Source organism: Galeopterus variegatus, unplaced genomic scaffold, assembly GCF_000696425.1.
Source record: "Galeopterus variegatus unplaced genomic scaffold, G_variegatus-3.0.2 Scaffold152, whole genome shotgun sequence".
Taxonomy (NCBI): domain Eukaryota; kingdom Metazoa; phylum Chordata; class Mammalia; order Dermoptera; family Cynocephalidae; genus Galeopterus; species Galeopterus variegatus.
In genome coordinates, this window is record NW_007726263.1 from 588,832 (window position 1) to 609,053 (window position 20,222).

The 20,222-nt window shown below is 37.0% G+C and overlaps 1 protein-coding gene across 1 annotated transcript in view; it reads left to right on the forward strand.

The window, feature by feature from the left end:
• The first annotated feature begins 3,619 nt into the window (after nt 1-3,619).
• Nucleotides 3,620-20,222, forward strand: part of SYNPO2 (synaptopodin 2) — a 163,878-nt gene continuing 147,275 nt past the window's right edge. The window contains exon 1 of the mRNA XM_008592134.1: nt 3,620-3,847. Coding sequence (XP_008590356.1) covers nt 3,743-3,847 — 105 coding nt within the window. The 5' untranslated portion in view covers nt 3,620-3,742. The remainder of the gene's footprint in view (nt 3,848-20,222) is intronic.

The following is a 20,222-nucleotide window of genomic DNA, read 5'->3' on the forward strand; positions in this document are numbered from 1 at the left end:
GGTGGTTTCATCCTGACACTAGCTTCCCCCATTGCCTCTATCAACATCCATGGGAAGAAGACCTTGCCCTGACAACTATCCAGAAAAGTCCTAAGCTTCCTTGTGATTGGACCATACGTGAGTTAATCACTGGGGCCAAGGGAATCTCCCTGATTTAGACCTAGGTTTCGTACCTATTCCTGACAAATCTCTGTTAAGGAGGAAGGATTACACTGATTGCCTTAGGACGATCAACCCCTACATAATCCTGGGCTGGGAGGATCAGTTTTACCTAAGCCAACAACTACTAAGCAATAGGGGATGGGAGAATGCTCTGGAGGGAGCCATTACCTACTCCATATGGTCTCTACATGATATAATTTAGGCATCTGGGTCTATTTCAGATTTTTCCAAATCAAATAAAGTGAAGAAAAAATAAGTTAGAACTCTTTGGCTCTCTTTTTTATACCTATACCTTCATTCTGGGAAATCTTATCTACTCTTTCTACTCATACTAATTGAGCACCAATTACTTGTCAGAAACCATATTAGATTTGAGGATAAAATTCTGAATAAGACAGAAATGACTCCTAATCTCCAGGGTTAGTAATCTAGTGTAGGATTGAGATCATCTAAGAGACCTTTAGAATGAGAAGGAAAGTACAGAGTGGTGATAGCATTGGAAGGAGCACCCAGCCTGAACGCTGGGGGGTCAGGAGAGGCTTCCTGGAGAACGGGGCCTCTAATCTGAGGCCAGAAAAATGACTAGGAATCATCAGGTGACATATGTGTGGGCGAGGACTAGCTAGCTTGGAGGAATGCCTAAGCAGATGAATTCAAGGTGCGGAACAGTGAGCAATGAGGTGGAGAAGAAGTGGGGAGTGGGAGGAAGAAACTGTTATCTTTGTAAAGAAATTTTGGCTTTATTCTGGGAGCCCTTGAAGATTTTAAACAGAGGAAAAACAAGATAGATATTGTATTTCAGAAATTTCATACTGGCTGTAGAATGAAAAATGAATCAGAGGTGGAAACAAGCCTGGAACAGAGAAATCAGTTATGAGATTGCCAAAGTCCAGGCCAGAGATAGAAGTGAGAGTGGAGTGAAAGAGCACATTTGCAACCTATTTAGAAGTTGGACCCACAGGTCTTAACAGATAATTGGATGCATGAGATGAGCATAAAGAGGTACCTAAGGCCTAGAGGCAGGAGAGCAATGATTAAGAACAGATATTTTAAATTCAGGCATACAAAAGTTCAAATAGTGCCTCTACCACTTAGGATCTAAGGCTTAGTCGGTTACCTGTAAAAGAGAGAGATAATAACTACCCAGTATGGTTGTTTTGAAGATAAGTAAAATACTATCTATCTGTCAAGTTCCTGGCACCGAGTAAATCTTCAATAAATTATAGAAATTTTAATTCCCTGGTTCTGTCTAGAGGACCTGGTTGAATGGGAGAAGTTATTCACTGAGTGTAGCAGTTAGGTATGTGCTGGATGCAAGTAACAATGAACTTGACCTATAGCAATTTAAACAAATATGGGTTATTTTTCTCACACAATAAGAGCACTGGAGGTAGACAGCTGTTGGCATGGATTCATTCAGGACTGGAGTCTCTGAAGTTTTATTAGACTTTGCCTCATGATCACAATATGGCTGTCCCAGTTCCAGCCTGCGGTATCACATTTACATTTAAGTCAGAGATGAAGAGAACCAGACATAACAGAAAGCTAATAGGTTAGTCAATTATCTTGAGATGGGGAACATAGGAGGAGAAACAGAATTTGGGGCCGATAATTAACTTGGTTTTGAATATACTGAGTTTTAGTTTTCTGTAATAAATTCACACATAGAAATAGATTTAACAGGCAGTTGGTTATATTGGCCTGCAGCTATGGAAAGATATCTGAGGTTGAGGGAGATGGTTGAATTCTGCATGGCAAATGAGAGAACTCACAGAAAGGGTAGGAAGTGAGAAAAAAATAGGACCAGACCATAGCCCTAATGAACACCAACATTTAATGGACAAGTAGAGACAGAGAACTTGCCAAAGAAGAGAAAGATGAGTGGCTAGGGAGGCATAGGAAAGTCAAGAGCTTTCTGGGTCCTAGAAGCCTAAAGGAAAAACAATTTAAGGAGGACATGGTCATTAATATGAAGTACTACACAAAAACAAGGAGGTTGTAAGTGACCTTGCCCAGAGCATTTCCTGTTATGGAGACGGAAGCTAAACTGGAGTGGATTGAGGAACAGGAGAAACATGAGACAGTGGAAAGAACAAATGCGAGAAGTTCTTTTTTTCTTTTTTCTCAAAGCTCATATTTTAGGATGTCACTTCTAGCATTTTTTTTTTTTAAGAAAAATTTTGGAAAAGTCAATTCACATGTCAGAAGAGAATCAAACTTGGGATGAGTATATGGCCCTCATGACTTTCAAAGGGTCTCTTCCAGTGTCAACAGTCTCTGATCTCATTGTCCTCTTTATTCCAGTGATGAGGCACAAGTAAAATCACTTGATACATGTGGACGCTGGGGAGCAGGAGCTGTGTAAACGTTCATTGTGTAGTTCTTCCTAGCACTGAAACAGGCAGAACGTCTGGAAGTCACTTTTGTCTGGTACCACGCAGAACACAGACTAACTTTCCCAGGCCCTTCCTTATTTAGTGTTTTTATGTCAATGAATGTTAAGAGAAATATGTTAGGGGAAAATAAAAACGTCCCATTTGTACATTTTTGGTAGATTGCACTTAGGTTTAAAACATTAAAATATTCTGGACCACATATAAAGTCTACTTTTATATTGGACCACCCAAATTCAAAACATGTGATAAGAGACTAAAAATGAGAAACTTACAGGTGGCATTGTATGCAATTGACTGACTATTGGATTCTGGTATAAGAAGATCAGCAAGAAGGAAGAAAATAAAACACTTATTTAAAATTAAAATACCCCAAACCATGCAATAGATGTAGTTATAAAAATGTTGTTTCCAGGTTAAAATTCATTTTCCCCCCTCCCTCCCCCTTTCCCTCCCTCCGTCCCCGACTCCCTCCTCCTTTTCCCCCTCTTCTAAATATAAATCATAGTTCAGGAAAGTACTTTTCAGAGTAAGAGGTTTTTAAAAAAATTACTGTTTATGCTTTCTTTTATTTTCTCTTCTTATGGGATTACTTCTTCAGGCTGCAGACAGAAAAATAATAGTTTAATTCACTTTAACTCCCTTTTGTCTATTTCATTCATCAATGAGGTAATTCTCAAACTATTTTTTTGAGAGATCCTAATCCTCTATTAGTTGAGAGCTCGTACTTTAGGATGTCACTCGTGGCATGGAGATTAAAACTTCCCTGTGTCCTCCACTATTTATAGAATTATGAACCGTAAGCTTTCCACTCAGACTTTCTTTTAAACGGTGGGATGTAATCCGTTAGTGCAAGAGAACTTTTGCTCTCCCTCTCCGCGGCCCTCCCCCCAGCCCCATCTCGCCCCGAATGGGGACATTCTCCCGCGCGTGAGGCCGCTTCCCTTCCCTGAGGGTGGGCCGAGCGAAGGCGCGTGACGCAGGAGTGGGCTGTGTCCTCGGGTGCGGGCGAGCGCCTCTGCCTCCTCGTCAATGATCCCAGTAGCGGCGCAGTTCGCGGCGGCGGCGGCAGCGGCGAAGGCTCTGCGTCCTTTGCAAGCTCCCGAAGCTGAGTGCGCATCCTCCACTGTCCCCAACCTTCCTCTGTCTTTTCAAACTCTTCATGCTGCCCAACTGAAAGGAAAAACATGGGCACGGGGGATTTTATCTGCATTTCCATGACTGGAGGGGCGCCCTGGGGGTTCAGGCTGCAAGGTGGCAAGGAGCAGAAGCAGCCCTTACAAGTTGCAAAGGTAGGAACCTGAAAGGTGTTACCGCTGCTCTGTGCCGGGAAGGGAAGGAGAGAATGAAAGCAACCTGTTGATGGGGTTTTAAAGTTCTCATGCAGAAGTCTATATATTAGTTTGATTTGGGTGCTGACGTTACATTTAAATAGGATGTGAGTTGGCTTTTTTTTTTTCTTTTAAAGAAACTTTGGACAGTAATATATACCATATATTATGTAATTAACTTGCAGTTGATGGGGGGGTCGGGGTGGGGGGGAGAGAGCCATATTTATCAGCTGAGGAAAAGGACTAGTTAATCATGTTCTGACAACCAGCAAGACACTGGGAAAGTTTTCTTCTAGGCAGTATTGGAATATTCAGTTGAGTTATCGTTTCATGTCACTTTACTGGGCTCTGGCAGTGGAGAAATGCTCAGCTCAGTGTAATCATTTGGCTTGGCTATTTTGGGGACTCTTACAAAGTGTTGGTACTGACATTTAGTATGCAGCATTCAGGAAAAGGCTAATTTTGGGCAATAATTTTTTAAAGTATGATGAAATGTCATAAAAATCTACTTAAAAGAATACCCTTTTAAGGATTTGACAGATAAATGCAAAAATCCACGTACTGTATTCTATCGTGTGTGCTCACTGGTTAAGAAATCAAAATAACATTCAAAGATCCTGGAAATACATTGTACCTAAAAGGTAATTTTGTAATGCATCTAACACGTATTTAAGGGATGTCGTATGTTTTTCTTGCCATTGGTTTGTTTGTTTCTAAGCTTAATTGAGTTTGCTCAAGGGGAATTTGCTACTGTTCAGTTGGCATTCAGCTAAAGTAAATTTTTTTAATTTTTATTTATTTTTTCCTTTTTGTCTTTTTTACTGACCGGTAACGGGATTGCAACCCTTGGTGTTGCGCCCGCACCGCACTCAGCCAGTGAGCAGGAACCGGTCTCCACATGGGATCCGAACCCTTGGTGGGAGCGCCGCCGCGCTCCCAAGCGGCGCACTCTCCAGTGCGCCACCGGGCCGGCCCTAAAGTAAATTTTAAAATACATGAAATTAGGAAAACTTTTACTGATTTTAGTACCAAATTGTAGTGTTGTATGAAAGAGCATATGAGAGCATTGGAGATTAATTTCCTATTTAATACATATATTAAAAATGGAGCTATCTTTATGAAATATATAGGCCACTGCCTTTGTAGTTATTCTTTCTCTTTGGCTTTTACTTTTAAAAAAATGTTCCATGTGAAGAAAGGCGTTTCTTTGAAATTTTCTGCTCCCAGGCATCTATCAGAAAATCCTTTCATAAAGTGATGGTGGAATCCTGCCACCTAGTGAAAATTGCAAACATCAAGAATGAAGCATATAAAACAGAAGATAAAAAGCAGAATTTTTATAACTGGAAAGTTCCTCATAGATCTCCAGTTCAACCCACTTATTTTAGATCAGGAAAGAGCCCAGAGAGGCTAAGGAGCTTGCCTTGAGTCTTCAGCGTGGAACTGGCAGAGTGATTAAGGGACAAGAAAGGTGGTTTCTTTGGGTTTCTATAGGAGTCAATAGCAGGCAACATCAGATAAAATATGAATGCCTAATGTAGAATTCATGAGACTGAAGCAGATTTGTTCTGAGTCTAGAATAGCAGTTGGCTGGCTCCAGTTACTGAGATTTGGGTTCTATTCCAGCTCTGATCTAACTTGAAGCTTGTCCTCAGACAAATCTCTCATCCTTCCTATTTCATCTGCCGTGTGTGTGTGTGTGTGTGTGTGTGTGTGTGTGTGTTTGTGTGTGTGTGTTTGTGTGTGTGGAAAGAGAGAGACCAAAGTTGAGTGGGGTGGGAAAGGAGAGCAATAAGGAAGAAATTGGACTATACAATCCAAGAAGCTCTATCCTGCTCGAGTATTCTACGATTCTAATCAATTTGCCTACTAGTTGAAATGTGGGGACAGAAGTGACTGAAAGCTGTTATTCTCTGATGGCTTTTTGGTAGCTAGGCCTGAAGAATAGTGTGGGTAATGGGTTTCTCCTGAGTTCTAGATATGCTAATTTCAAAATGGAACCACCCTATGGTGACTCTGAAGAACTGAAGCAAATTGCTAGGGAAAGGTGCTCTGGAGGCATTTCTCTGCTGATGACATCTCTACTGCCAGGATTCAGAGAGGCTGTTGGGCTATATGAAGGTCAAATAATCCAGCCCTACACTTCCCCCAAATCATCTTTCCCAGAATACCCAGACAATGTATTTGTGGGTTTTAGAAGATCATTATTAAAGCATCTCGGCATTTGCTTTAATTTTCCAGTTTTTAGTTGTGAGTTATAGATTTTAAACTATTGTAAAATAAAAGTATCTGGATGTTTGCCTTAATTCTTTGTGTGTGTGTGTGTGTGTGTGTGTGAGAGAGAGAGAGAGAGAGAGAGAGAGAGAGAGAGAGAGAGATAGAGAGAGAGCATATAATCTACAGTCTACCCTTTTTCTATTATTAAAGGGACTAGGAGCCTTCTAAAGATGTATTAAAGTACTTTTCACTTTCTATGTTATCAAGGCCATGGCCTCACTAGGATCACTGTTTTTTGTTTAAATCACTAAGTCCACTCAATTCTAGAAATGGTCCCTCACTGAGTTTAAGGTGAAGTAAATGTTGCTTGGGCACAGACTTTCTCCTCTTCTAAGGATTGGTGTAATTAGGACTGATGCACCTCCAAGTGGGAGGATAAAGGAAAAACACAGAAAGGCTAGGTAGAGGACGGTTGCTGGCAAACAAAAATGCTCACAGTTTTGAAGAACATGCAAAGGATTAATTTGGAAACTGAAGAAAAACAATATTTCCAAAGAAAAGAAAATTTCAGCCAGTGCTTGAACCATGCCACTTAAAATAGAAATGCTACAAAGAATTTTTATACACAAAAACAAATTTTGGCTTGTTGTGAAATATTTAAGTGTTTAGATTTTCCATAATTCTATATAAAATTAAAATCTAACAGGCTAAAACAGCACAAGAAAAACTAGTCTAATGTTATTAAGAATGACAATAAGTAGAACAGCTGTATAATTCCCATTAAATGTCCTTCTACTGACAATGTTTGATTACTTTTGAGAGATGTTCAAACATCTTTAGTATGTGGATGGCAGGTTGAAATGTCCACAAACCCCAAAATTTGAAGATCACTGTCTGGAAACTTTTCATTGATATTGAAGCTCAATGCCATAATATTCTGTCTTGTTTTCAAAAATAAACTGAATTTTTTTTCTTTTTCTTTTTTTTAAAAGATGACCAGTAAGGGGATCTTAACTCTTGGCTTGGTGTTGTCAGCACCATGCTCTGCCAAGTGAGCTAACCGGCCATCCCTATATAGGGATCCGAACCCTTGGCCTTGGTGTTATCAGCACCTCACTCTCCTAAGTGAGCCATGGGCCGGCCCTAAACTGAATTTTTGAAAGGTCCAAATAATTAGTAACATTAGACTGGTTTTTAAATGTTTATGTATCTTTTAATTTATATTCTAAATGTATGTGATAGAATGCAAATATATCTAATACTGAGTCGTAGGATAATACTCTGAAAGTATATTTTCGAGAGGTCATCCACAGAAACAAATTTATCCAGACATAAAACCCCATTGTGTGTATGCAACTGTCCTTATGAAAAAGGTGTTAGCACTTTTACTTTACAAAACTCTCTTTTGGGACATGTACTTACATGGCTATGTTTCTGGACATAATCTTGGCAAATCACTTCGAAATATCTTCATATAAAATAGGGAGAAATTTTTGTTTTACAAACAAATCTTGTATATAATTCAAAAGTAACTCATATTTTGAAAATAATTAACAAAGAAACATTTGGACTGTTTATTGTTTACCTATTTTAATATACTGTAGTTAGAAATTTATTTTTTTTCAAACTTAAAAACCACTGTACTTATTCTCCTATTGAATTTTAATTCTGAGTTTCAAATAAGTTTTTATTAAAATTGAGATGACAAATTACAATCATTCATTTCATGAAGCAGAAATAGATTTAATGATTCTTATCTATTACTGTATATATGTTCTTTAAAACCTTGAATAAAAATGTACTATATAGGAACAAGTGCATTTTAAATAATATAATTTTTATCCCTTGGTGCCATCAATTAAGTTTCTAAAATATTTCAAATAGAATAATTCCAGAAATATAGCTATTTCTAAAGGGGAAAAAAGATTTTAATGTGTTTGAATGTGTATATTTGAGAATAAATACTCCTTACTATATATGAAAAGCTAGTAATATCTTTATTAGAAGATATGTCTAATCACTTACTTTTTTATTGATTTTTGAGCACTTCTTAGAAATTTTAAAGACAGGTATGCTTATAGAAGTCAATATACACTAGGAAAATCCATTAAGCAGATGTTCTAAAAAATTCTTCTTTTGGAATTACATGCTTTAAGACAGATCACTGTTTGTTGACAGATGACAATGAGATAAAATATTGACTATGCATGAACTTCGTCATTGTCTGGACATAGCACATATGAGGATATTTCAAAGAGTTCATAGAAAAATAAAATTGCTAAAAGATAATATGCATCTTTCCATGAACTTTTTGAAGATCCCTCATATGTAGCTCACATGTATAAAGCCTTTGCCATGTGCCAGGAAATGTTCCAACTGCTTTGCAGGTATTATCTCTTCAAATGTTTCTCAAAACCTAAGAAGAAGTTATGAAAAGTATCCTTCAGATGCAATGTCATCGTGACCTACACATTATACCTAATTGGACAGTATTTGTGTATTTTTCATGGAAATGGTTTTAAAGGATAAAGGTAGCTTCCAAAATAATTTAATTTTCCTCTGTCAGTTAATAAGTGTTCAAGAAAACAACCTAATATATATATTTGGCTAAAAATACTTCACATGTGTGTATCTTATAATTTTCCAAGTGTGTTAACAATATGTTATCTCTTTTGATACCCATTGGGTTGAGCAAGTTTTATCATTCTCATTTTATAGATGAAAAAACTGATTCTGCAAAAAATAAGTTATTTGCAAAAAAAAATTGTATAAAGCAGTCCGAAGTCCTCTAACAAAGGCGTCATGCCGCTCTCCCTTCAGCCTGGATGAAGAGAACAGGCTATCACTTAGTCATGCTGAAATGGCAATGACTTCAATACAGGGTTTGTATAAAGTAGAATCTCACCAAGTCTAAGATTAATTCTTAAAAACATTGATAACAAGCGATTTCTTCTTTTAATGGGCCTGAGGAAAAGGATTACAGGAAATGGCTTTCCAATCTAATGTACAATGGAAGAAAGACTTGTAAATAAAACTGAAAAATATATGGATTCCAAGATGTTTATTGTGTTTCTTCTAACGGATTCATTATGAAACCAAATGCCATGAAGTTTTTGTAAAAGGAAATGGAGAATTTCTAAGTCAGTTTCATTAAACAATACTAAAGAGTAAATGACTTCATGAAGTTAAAAACCTCATCTAAGAAACAAAATAACATTTGCTCTTTGGGGGATATTTCATTGTTTGACCACCTCAATGAGAATATATTTATATGAGCTGGCTGGCTAGCTCGGTTGGTTAGAGCGTGGTGCTGATAACACCAAGGTCTGGGGTTGAATCCCTTAACTGGTGAGCAAAAAACAAACAAACAAACAAAAAAAAAAAAATATTTATAGTACTGGATTACTTTAGGCACTTAATTTTTTGAATTATCTACCATTATTTTCTTATTTTTAAAAAGCAGAGATGGCCAGATTCTCAACAAACCGTGTCATCAAAGTTTTTGTGAAATCCTTTGGCATGTGGCAGATTACTGAATGTAGTTTTCCATAACTAGCATATAAATTTGGTGTGTTTCAGCTAAATGTACTAAAAATGTGGTGAATTTAGCATTTGAAACATTGTGAGTGAAAAACTGTGTCTCTAGATTATGTAACAAACACTTGTTTCTTTAACCACTGGTCTTTGGTCTTCATAATTCTGCTCATTCATGACTGTTTTCTCCTCCTGTATTTGGAAGTAGTGTGGGTACTGGCTTGATAGAACAGTGAAGAGTGAGTTTTCCTGAACAAAACTGTAGATTTATGTTTTATCTGATTCTACTCAGCAATACACCTTTCTTTACCCCTCTGCTTTCATCCCCTTTATCAAAATTTACCTGGACTGAATTTCACCTTTTTAGGACACAGGTTATGTTTTCCCTAGGAAATCAGTTATAACAATCAATGGTTGTCATTTTCCCCAAATGTCTTGTTGCCTTTAGCAATAACTTCTGGAGATAATTTTATTTTAAAAAACTCATATATGATGTTTACTGGGTGCCAGACACTTCGTAAATCACTTTGTAAATATACTGAGAGAACTGTAAGGTTACCTCCATTTAAGATTTTCATTACAAGCGGCACAGCGGGGTTAAGTGACTTCCTTGGGTCACGTGGGTAGTTAGGGTCACCTAGAGAGGCTAGCTCCAGGATTTGTGTTCTGAGCCCCTACACATGTCACTTTTGGGTCTAGGGTAGCTTGAACAGCCAGGTAAAGAGGGGAAGAAGGCATCTAAATAGACCATGGTGGAGAGATGTTTGGGATCCCTTACACCAAACCTACTTTTCTTGTTCTGACATTAAATGTAATCTCACTTACTGGAATTAATATCACATCATTTTATTTGAAACTTTTATTTTGGGGACAAATAATTTAGGAAATAAAATATAAACAAACCAAAACCCTTCATAATTCTGTCTTCAGAAGGATAGTTTTTCTTTAATTTTCTTCTTACAAGATTTTTGATGTTTTCTTTTAAACTATGGCATGCTACTTCATTTTTGAAGCAAAAAGTTTCTAGCAACAGGACCATTTTTGAGAATTTTATCATATAGTTCAAGACAGATATATTAAAGGGTTATGAAACCAATGCATTTAGATGGCGGTCTGGCTGCTGGCTTTCCACCTCCTCAATAGCTCTCGCCCCATTCTTACTCCCACGCCTCAGCTCAGGCCCTCAGTATTGGGCTCTTAGATAACTAGATGGGCCCTGTAACTGGTCTCCTTGCTTCTGGTTTCACATGCCTCAGAGAGCTGCCAGAGGGATGTTTTAAATCACCTGTTGTTACATCGCTGCTTAAAATACTTCAGTTGTCTCCCCACAACTGTCATCAAAATATCCATAGCATTGTTTTTATCTTAATATATACAGACCGTTATGTGCTTTATAAACTATTTCATTCACAATATTTTATGTATAGTATAAAACATACCAAAAAGAAAATTTAAAAGAATGAGATAAAAGATGAAATAAGCAATATATTTAAATGAGTTTTTATTTTACTTACTTTCTTTCTTTTTTTTGTTATAACGCTATGCTCTAACCAACTGAGCTAACTGGCCAGCCCTGTTTTACTATCTTGACAGTACAAAAAGTCTTTTTACTCTCGTTGATCAGAGGATTATTTTACAGAGAGAACAATGTAATTGACAGACTATGATTTTGAAAATCTTGGTGTGACTCCATGTGGTACAATGATTCAAAGTTCCAATGAAATTTTGATTTATTTCAGTACTTGAAGTTAAAGACTGTCATAGCTGAAAAAGGTAACCTCTTGACATGTATAGATGCATGTTGAAAAACGAATCACTAGCTGATGATCATTTTTCATTCTCATCAACCAATCATGCAATTTTTTGTTGCAAGTTGACTAGTAGATTTCAATCTTCTTTGATGTCCACCTTTGTTTATACAAACTAATTGGAATAGTCTACATTTTTTTTTTCCTTTTTGTCTTTTCTCGTGACCGGTAACGGGATCGCAACCCTCGGTGTCGCGCCCGCACCGTGACCGGCAACGGGATCGCAACCCTCGGTGTCGCGCCCGCACCGCGCTCAACCAGTGAGCGGACTGGTCTCTATATGGGATCCGAACCCTCGGCGGGAGCGCCGCAGCGCTCCCAAGCGCCACACTCTACCAAGTGCGCCACCAGGCCGGCCCGGAATAGTCTACATTTTTAGTGCTAAAACTTCACTGTATTTTTTTTCAGAAGATATGAAAATGGGTTAGAAAAGTTTTTCCTAGTTAACTATACAAATATGATATTTTAAAAGAATAATACACTTATATAGTGTTTAGTCAAAAAATCACATTACAGACATGTTTTTGACAACTCTTTTCAAAACATTCTCTCTTGTTTATCCATTTCTTTTTTAAAAGTTGTTTTCAAAGCAATTTCTTGTTGGGGCACATTGTGTTTATTATTCCAAAATATAGGTCAGGTGACCAACAACTAAGAGCCAGTTGTTATCTTAGAAAATGTCAACAAGTTTGGAGCACTCATTTATGTGATAGGTAAAACTGTGAGACATCTTTAGGTTCTACAACTCTTTCAAGGGTTTACAACTGATACCGTTGACCCTTGGTGGTACAAATTTCTCTGATATAAAAGCTTTTCCTTGTCACTCCCTATATCATTGCAACATGTTTTAAAGATTCTGGTATAGTTTAAATGTGAGTTTCTGTAAAATTAATCATATTCGTGACATACTGCAGCACTTTTGCACTTCTGTTTTCAACTTATTTTGCTTCATGAGCTTGCCTACAAATAATGTGCTGAATGAATTTGATGTGGGGCACCTTGATAGGCACCTTACCCTAGAATCTTTTTTTGTTAATTCCTTTTAAAGCAGGTGCTCCATCAATGATTTTATTTACAGTGTTTTCATAGAACATTTATTTTCTTAAACTGAAGAATTCATTTACTTTCGAGAATGTATCTTCAGTATCTTTCCTTCTTGGATCCTCAAAGAAGTAGTTCTTCATCTATTTCAGCATTGAAATAGAATCTAAAAAATTCCACAGGCCAAGATATATCAGAAACATACGTTCCTTTATCCACTTATACAGCCAACTCTCTCCATTTTGTAGTTTGTTCTATTATTATTAATACCAATTTCCTCATGTGTTCTTTGCATGTTCAACAGTATTTGCTCAAAAAAAAACCCTGGTTTGTTGGCATATTGTATTACTTTAGCCATTTTTAGTGGTACCCATGAAGATCTTTCTAAACATTACCATTTCATTTAAATTCTGTAAAGCTTTAGATTATCTATTGCCTGACTTCAACCATAGTTGAAAAAACAAATCTAGAAGTTTTTCTTGTTCTGGATGCTTAGTTCTTAAATATTTTCCTAATCCTGGTTGCTTCACACTACTGCTAGCTAATATCATAGAGCGTAAAAAGGTAAAGTTCTTCATAACAATAGTGGATATAAATCGATATTCTGGACAATCTTCTTGATAAGTTTGTATATTTTACCTACCTGTAACGTATGATTAAACAGTAGTGGTTTTTTGTCTCACAATATGGCTGATGAAGAGGGTGCAGAAACATAGAGAAGGATCAGCTCTGCCATATTTTCATTGTTCTCCTGCGCTTGAAATGTGTTATCTTTAATTAACAGCTTCCGTTTGGAAATATTTTGAAACTTGTGTCATTTTGTGAAAGTTGATTTAGTTGAAACAAGATAGTTATATGGAAATTCACATAAGCACAGTACAACGTATTGCAATATGCTGAAAGAGAATGAATGCATGAGAAAGCCTCTTTTTCCTTCACCACATTGCCAGGTCCCCTTTTTGGTGAGGTTACCTCAACTACTATAGGAAATACAGTTATGGCCCACAGACCAGACTGCAACAGGGTATCTCTGTCAGTTCATACATTAAAGTAGATTAAATGTTAGCACTCATTTCCTTTTCATTTTGTAGATGAAAATAAGTGTACGTTAAGAGTCCAGTTGGTTTCACACATGTGTAGGGGAAGAGTCTTCCAGAAATGAATGGGATCCTACAGTTACAAGAGCCTGAGACAGAACTGTGTTTGGTATGTTCAGGGAACAGTACAGACGCCAATGTAGCTGGCACATATTTCCATGAGAAATTGTTATAAGAAGTCCAGTCTTTCACAGTGATAAAAATGAAAAACTCTGTCCTGGAACCCTGGCCATGTGGTTATTTCCCCGTCATTAAATGATTAAATACTGGTTCTACGAGAAAAACTTTGAACTGTGGTCTTTGTATTTTCTCTGCATTTATTTCTGCTTTCCATAATGTAGCAGCCCACTGACCACTCTATTGAACATTTTATTTAAATGAATAATTACTGCTGCCTCTTTCGTAGAAGTTTGGTTAAAAATAATATTCAAGTAATCTTTCCTCTTCCTCTGAAATTGATTCTCTCAATGAGAGAAGAGGAATTTAAACAGTGTTGAAGAGAATTTGATACATAGATTCTGTTTATTTTGACCTCGATGTCAGACCTAAAGCAAAGAAGAGTTTTTATATTTCCTAGTGTATCTTAATTTTAGTTTTCTTTCAAAAAAGAGGTGATTTTATGTATTTATTTACTTATTACATTTTTATTGAAACATTGTACATATTTATGGGCTACAGAATTGTATTTCAATATATGTATACAATGTGTGTTGATCTATTCAGGGTAATTAGCCTACATATTGTTTGGAAACTGACTCATTGGAAGGACAAAAGCATTTCAATTCTGGCTACTGCTTACTGTGTAGCTTGAAATACGTTTTTCTGAGCCTCAGTTTCCTCATCTCTAAAATAGGTACTATGTAATAAAATTGCTGTTTTCATAGGTAAAAAAGATTGGACTATTACTCAGTTTTATGGGTGAGGAAACTGAGAACTAAGGAACCAGCTAATAATATATCTTGCAAAGGTTTGTAAGGACTGTGTATTAAGAAGATTACCTGGCACACAGTAATAATCATGCAGTAGAGGAGTTTGTTATTGTCATTATTATTCTAATTAGAGGAAGACATAACTGTCTTCTACACAGGTTTTGATACCTTCGGGAATTAAGAAAGGCAGCAACCCAATTCCTTGTACTCCAGACATGCAAGTGAAAATCAGGAGCACAAAAGCGAGATAGAACAATTTGTGATGAGTCTGTCACCCAGTGCAAATTTTCATTTTTGATAAATAACATTTCACAAAATATTTGCAGTATCAACAAGATTTTTTTTTGTTAATCAGTTTAATCAGTTTAAGGTAACAGGTCCTAAACATATATTTTACAAGGCCAAATAAAATTAAACTGTTGTCCCACAAAAATAATACAGATTTTAAAAATGGAAATACCTCAAGCTATAAAGAATTAACTGCATGTAATTCTGTTGAGCTCTATTTAGGATGAGTAGCCTTTTATTATTCCAATCATATTAGTCTCTGGGCCTTAGTTTCCTCATTTGTGAAACAGATACAGTGATAGTACCTATGCAGTAGATTGGATACCCTTCTAAACCTCACTGAAGTTTAAATCCCTACTGTAACTGCTGAGGGTGGGAAATCCTATTATGGTAATTGAAAGGTGGGGCCTTGAAGAGGTGATTAGACTGTAGGACCATGTGGGTAGTGAATGGATTAATAATGGGGTCAGGGGCGTGATTCTGGGAGCTTTAAAAGAAGAGCACATGGGAAATTTTCTCTCACTGCTCTGCCATTTTCTGCAATGTGAGACCCCTGGGTCACTGTCGCCACCACCAAGGCCTACACCAAACATGTTCCCTGGACTTCCTGGCCTCTAAAACTATAAGCAATAAACTTCATTTTCTTCATAAATCAGCCAGTTCCACGTGTTTTGTTATAAGCAAGAAACACTAAAACAACCTATCTCCAAGGATTGTTTTCAGGGTTAGAATCTATACATGCAAATTACTTAGCAAACAAGAAACATTCAAGGGTTTTTTAAGATTACTATGATCATGTTTGTGGTTATTCTAATTTTATTTAACCAACTTTTATGAGATCAAGACATATTTGCTGTCTTGGATTTAATGCTTTTTGAGACTTGGATGTCGTTGGAAGGACTCCTGCAGTCCTCGGGGTCTCTCCCTAGGAGGTGGCATTTAATGGTTTCAGAATGTTGCCTCGCACTCATGGAATAACCCATCACCCTTTAATTGGAAACAGCATATGGAAATAATCACGAAGAGAAAAAATCATTTCAAGTGCTTTGAAAATATAAAAGAAAATAAATTGTCCCTGGTAAGTAAATATAGGACACTGATCTCTGAATAGTCAGGAAAATTCTGTGCCAGGGCCTTTGGCAAAAGCTAATGAGCATTTCATTCCCTCCCCCACGTCCACTCCCACACTCTTGTCTTCTAAATTAGAAGATGTTATTACTATATAAGGCTGCTTTTTCTAAGTAAACGATAATGCATTAAACTCCTCGGTGTTTTTAGCTTTTCAAACAGTGGTGAGTTATTTTCATCAGTCAAGACCATGCTAAAATGAAAAACATAATCTGTAAAAGGAGAGTCAGATAATACTATAGAAGTCACCTTATTTTTTTTTCTTTCATTCAAAACACAACACTTTGCATTGGATGGTGCTCAGCACGACTGCTCTTAGATTGAATTGTGTAGATATTATATTACATTTATTGGCTGCTGCAGGGACTCAAAATGCGGTGATCCATTTTGAGGTCTCCAATCTCTTGGCTGTCTGCCTGCCAGATGGGGAAATGCTGATCAGAACGATTTCATCCTGGGGCAGAGCGGTAGTCAAAGAGAGGGAGCTCATCACTGCAGCCTTCCCCACCTCCAAAATGACCGAGTAGCTTCACGTTCACTAGGTTACCTTCAGCTGCGGACATGGACGAAGAATAGACACAAATGCAATTAAGGATCCCATTATAATATTTATTCCAGTATAGTCTTCATTACCTTTGACTACTCTGACCCTCTGCTTCTTTCTTACTTGAGAAGGAAAATTCCTTCTTCTCTGTCTTTACTGCCTCCATTCTCTTAATTCTCATTCATTCTTGATCTAGTTCTTTTTATGCCTGTCTTTTCCCCATAACTTCCTAAGCAAATCGAGACAGCAAATCTAATGCTGTCTTTCATGCAGAAGAAAGAGGAATGATACCTGGTGTGTGTGTGTGTGTGTGTGTGTGTGTGTGTAATAGAGTGTGAGAGCACATAGGAAGTTGTGCATAAGTGTTTTTTAATTGACTTTCATGGAAAAGTAACAACATACTAGATCTTTCCATTCAGGGATGAGGTGAACTAGTGTAGAAAGTTATTTTGCTTTTATAGGCATTGCTTGATTTTCCAGGAGTGTATTTCAACAGCCCAGCATTTCTCTCATAGAAACTCCTTTTTAAGGATTCTAAGGCCTTTTACCTCCTTTCATTGTGCCACGTCCTGTCCCTTCCCCTTGCCATACACACAGCTTTCCTGTCTGAGCAGTTCGCTTCTTCCAGTGAGGCTATTTTCATTTTCTCCAGAACATGTCATGCTTATTCTTGCCCCAAGTCTCAGTGAGTCTGCCCATGCTCTTTTTAAAAATGGAATGTCCCTCTATTTCTCCTAGGCACACAGTAGGTATACAATAAAGACTTTATTATTTTTTAACTGACTGATTAACAATGATTCCCTGTTTTTGGTTTAGTAAGTGATAAAACTGCATTCAATTAAAAATATTTTGGGGGGAAGTTCATAAACTTCATCAGAATCTTTGAGGATGAAAACATTAGCTGAAGTTCATGATCTGCACAAAATGCAAGTGCGAGCTGGAAGATGATTATGCTGCAGAATTGAAAAAGGGTGGAGGGCAGGGAGATGGGGACAGAGATGGCAGGGACTAGGGATCTGTAGCATAGCCTGAAACAAGGACATCCTTGTTAACAAACTGGAACTCTTACCTAGGCCCCAGTGTCCTGGAGCCAAGGTGGCTAGGGAGATTTCAGACCTTGGTATGCCTTCCTATTTTGCACCTAAACAAACAAAATATTATTGTTTTGATACAGCTAATGTTATGATAGAGACTTGTTTCTCACGAATGTTTCTAGTTAGAAGATGCACTCTTTTTTTTTTTTTTTGGGGATTGGCCAGTATGGGGATCTGAACCTTTGACCTTGGTGTTATCAGCACCACACTCTAACCAAGTGAGCTATTCAGCCAGCCTCCAGATTTACACTTTTTAACACCTATATTGTCATCCTGCTCTCTGGAAGTAGAAACCATATCTTTTCATAGTCCTTGGCATCTTCTAAAATAGTGCTCTTCAAGGTGGGTGATTAATATACATCATATATGTGTATAACTAAGTACTTAAGGCAGGCTTATTACTTATTGAAAGTTTGTTGAATAAGTAAATGAATGACTGAATGTATGTCTTTTACTCAGGGAGAGAATGGCAACTACTAAAAAGCCTGAGATTTTATCAGTTGCTTTTTTTAATGAACACTTTAAAGGGTAATTAGAAGAGTGACATACGTGTTTTATATGTGTGTGTTCATATGTTTATTTGATATTATATAATAACAAGACACAATCTGAGAGGTTTAATGGAAAGATTATTGATTGAACTGATAATCAGGAGACCTAAATTCTAGGCATGAGTCTAATTTGACTTAACTCTGTTATCTTAACTATGTCACTGAAACTAAGCACTCAATGGCTCTATTTATAAAATAAAAGGTTTATAGTGGATTTTTTACGGTTCCTTTGGTCACAGTTTATTTTATATCAAGAAGATAATAGGTGAAAGAAAATGCCATGAATGGTCATATTTTCTCTCTTAATTTGAAAAAGAAATATTTTCTGCAAAGGGTAATTTTTTACACAGCATTGTATGGGAATTTTATTTGCATTTCTTCAGATCATAATTTGCAGGACATATTTGTTTAGAAAAAACTCTCAAAATGCTACCAATTTAATGTGCAATTTCACTAGATTTTCCTATTTTAATGATTAAAATGGTATTGCAGTGAATTACCATCAAATTCAGCATTTTCTAATGCTGCTTCTTTTTTAAATGATGCTTGATTTTTTCCTTTTCTTATTACTTTTCTAAATAATGAGGTAGTTCACTAGTATATGCAAATGCAATCAGTCATCAACAATTCATGCATTTAAACACAATTGGTGTTTTTATAAATTTAACTTCATTTCTCAAACTCTGGATCCGACATGATTTGTAGCTTTTAGGTTGTTTTTTTTTGGGGGGGGGGGATGGCTGACTGGTACAGGGAACCAAACACTTGACCTTGGTGTTATAAGCTTATAAGTTTTATTCTCCTTCCCCTACTAGAAATCCCAGAGAGACAATGGATAAAGACCACTTCATAGAGTAAAGCCATTCATTTTCTTTATTAAAACTGCCACAGTATTCTGACCTAGCTGTTCACTTCTATGAAGGATTCTAATTGATGTGAATAAGAGAAGAGGAAAAGTGTTTGATTTTTTTCATCTGTTCTTTAAACTGCTCTCATTTGGATAAAATATTTCAGCGAAAAAGGAGAGAGTCACTGGTGTACTTGAACTTCATTAATTTAGCTCCATGTCTCACAGTATAGTATTTTTATCAAATCATGGCTTTATCACACAAATGAATTCTTTAACATCTATATTTAAAATAATTAAAATATGTAGAATTGAAAATGGCTTTTATTTTTGGATTATAAAAAATGACACACTGTCATTGTAAGAATAACTCAAACATTACAGAAAAGGATAAAAATAAAGTAAAAATTATAGCAGCCAGGAGTAACACATTATTAACATTTTGGAGAACAACTTTTCAGACTCCTTTCTTTGCACATATACCGATTCACAATCACTCCTACATTTCTTTCCATGTGAGAAGAATGGTACTTACTGTGCTTTCTTATTAAACAACACATCATGGATATCTTTGCATGTCAATGAATACTGATTAACATCGTAAATTTTTTTTCCTTTTTTTTTTTGTGACCGGTAACGGGATCGCAACCCTCGGTGTTGCGCCCCTACCGCGACCGGCAACAGGATTGCAACCCTCGGTGTCATACCCGCACCGCGCTCAACCAGTGAGCCGACCGGTCTCTACATGGGATCCGAACCCTCGGCGGGAGCGCCGCTGTGCTCCCAAGCGCCGCACTCTACCGATTGCGCCACCAGGCCGGCCCAAACATCATAAATTTTAATGGCTGTATTAGATAGTATGGATTGACCATAATTTACTTAGCTCATTCCCTAGTGAATTTGTAAGTTATTTCTCATTTTTAATCATTACACATAGTGCTGAGATTATACTTTGTATATACAAAATATATTTGTGCATTTGTCTGATCATTCCTCTAGAGTAAATCCCTAAAAGTGGAATCATTAGTGTGGACTGAAATCAAGTTGACCTGTAAGACTTGATACATTTGCAGGTGTGGGAGAGGGAAAGCCTATGGGCTATGGAGATGCCTGTTCCTGAGCTTTGCCCAGGGCCAACCTCTTCCTTAAGCAGAGAGAGTAGGTGGAAGCTGTAGGAACTGTTTTCTGTGAAACTCAGGGCATTAGCTGTGCCGGAGTCCAGGTGACAATGTGGGGACAGCACTGTGGAGAGGTGTTT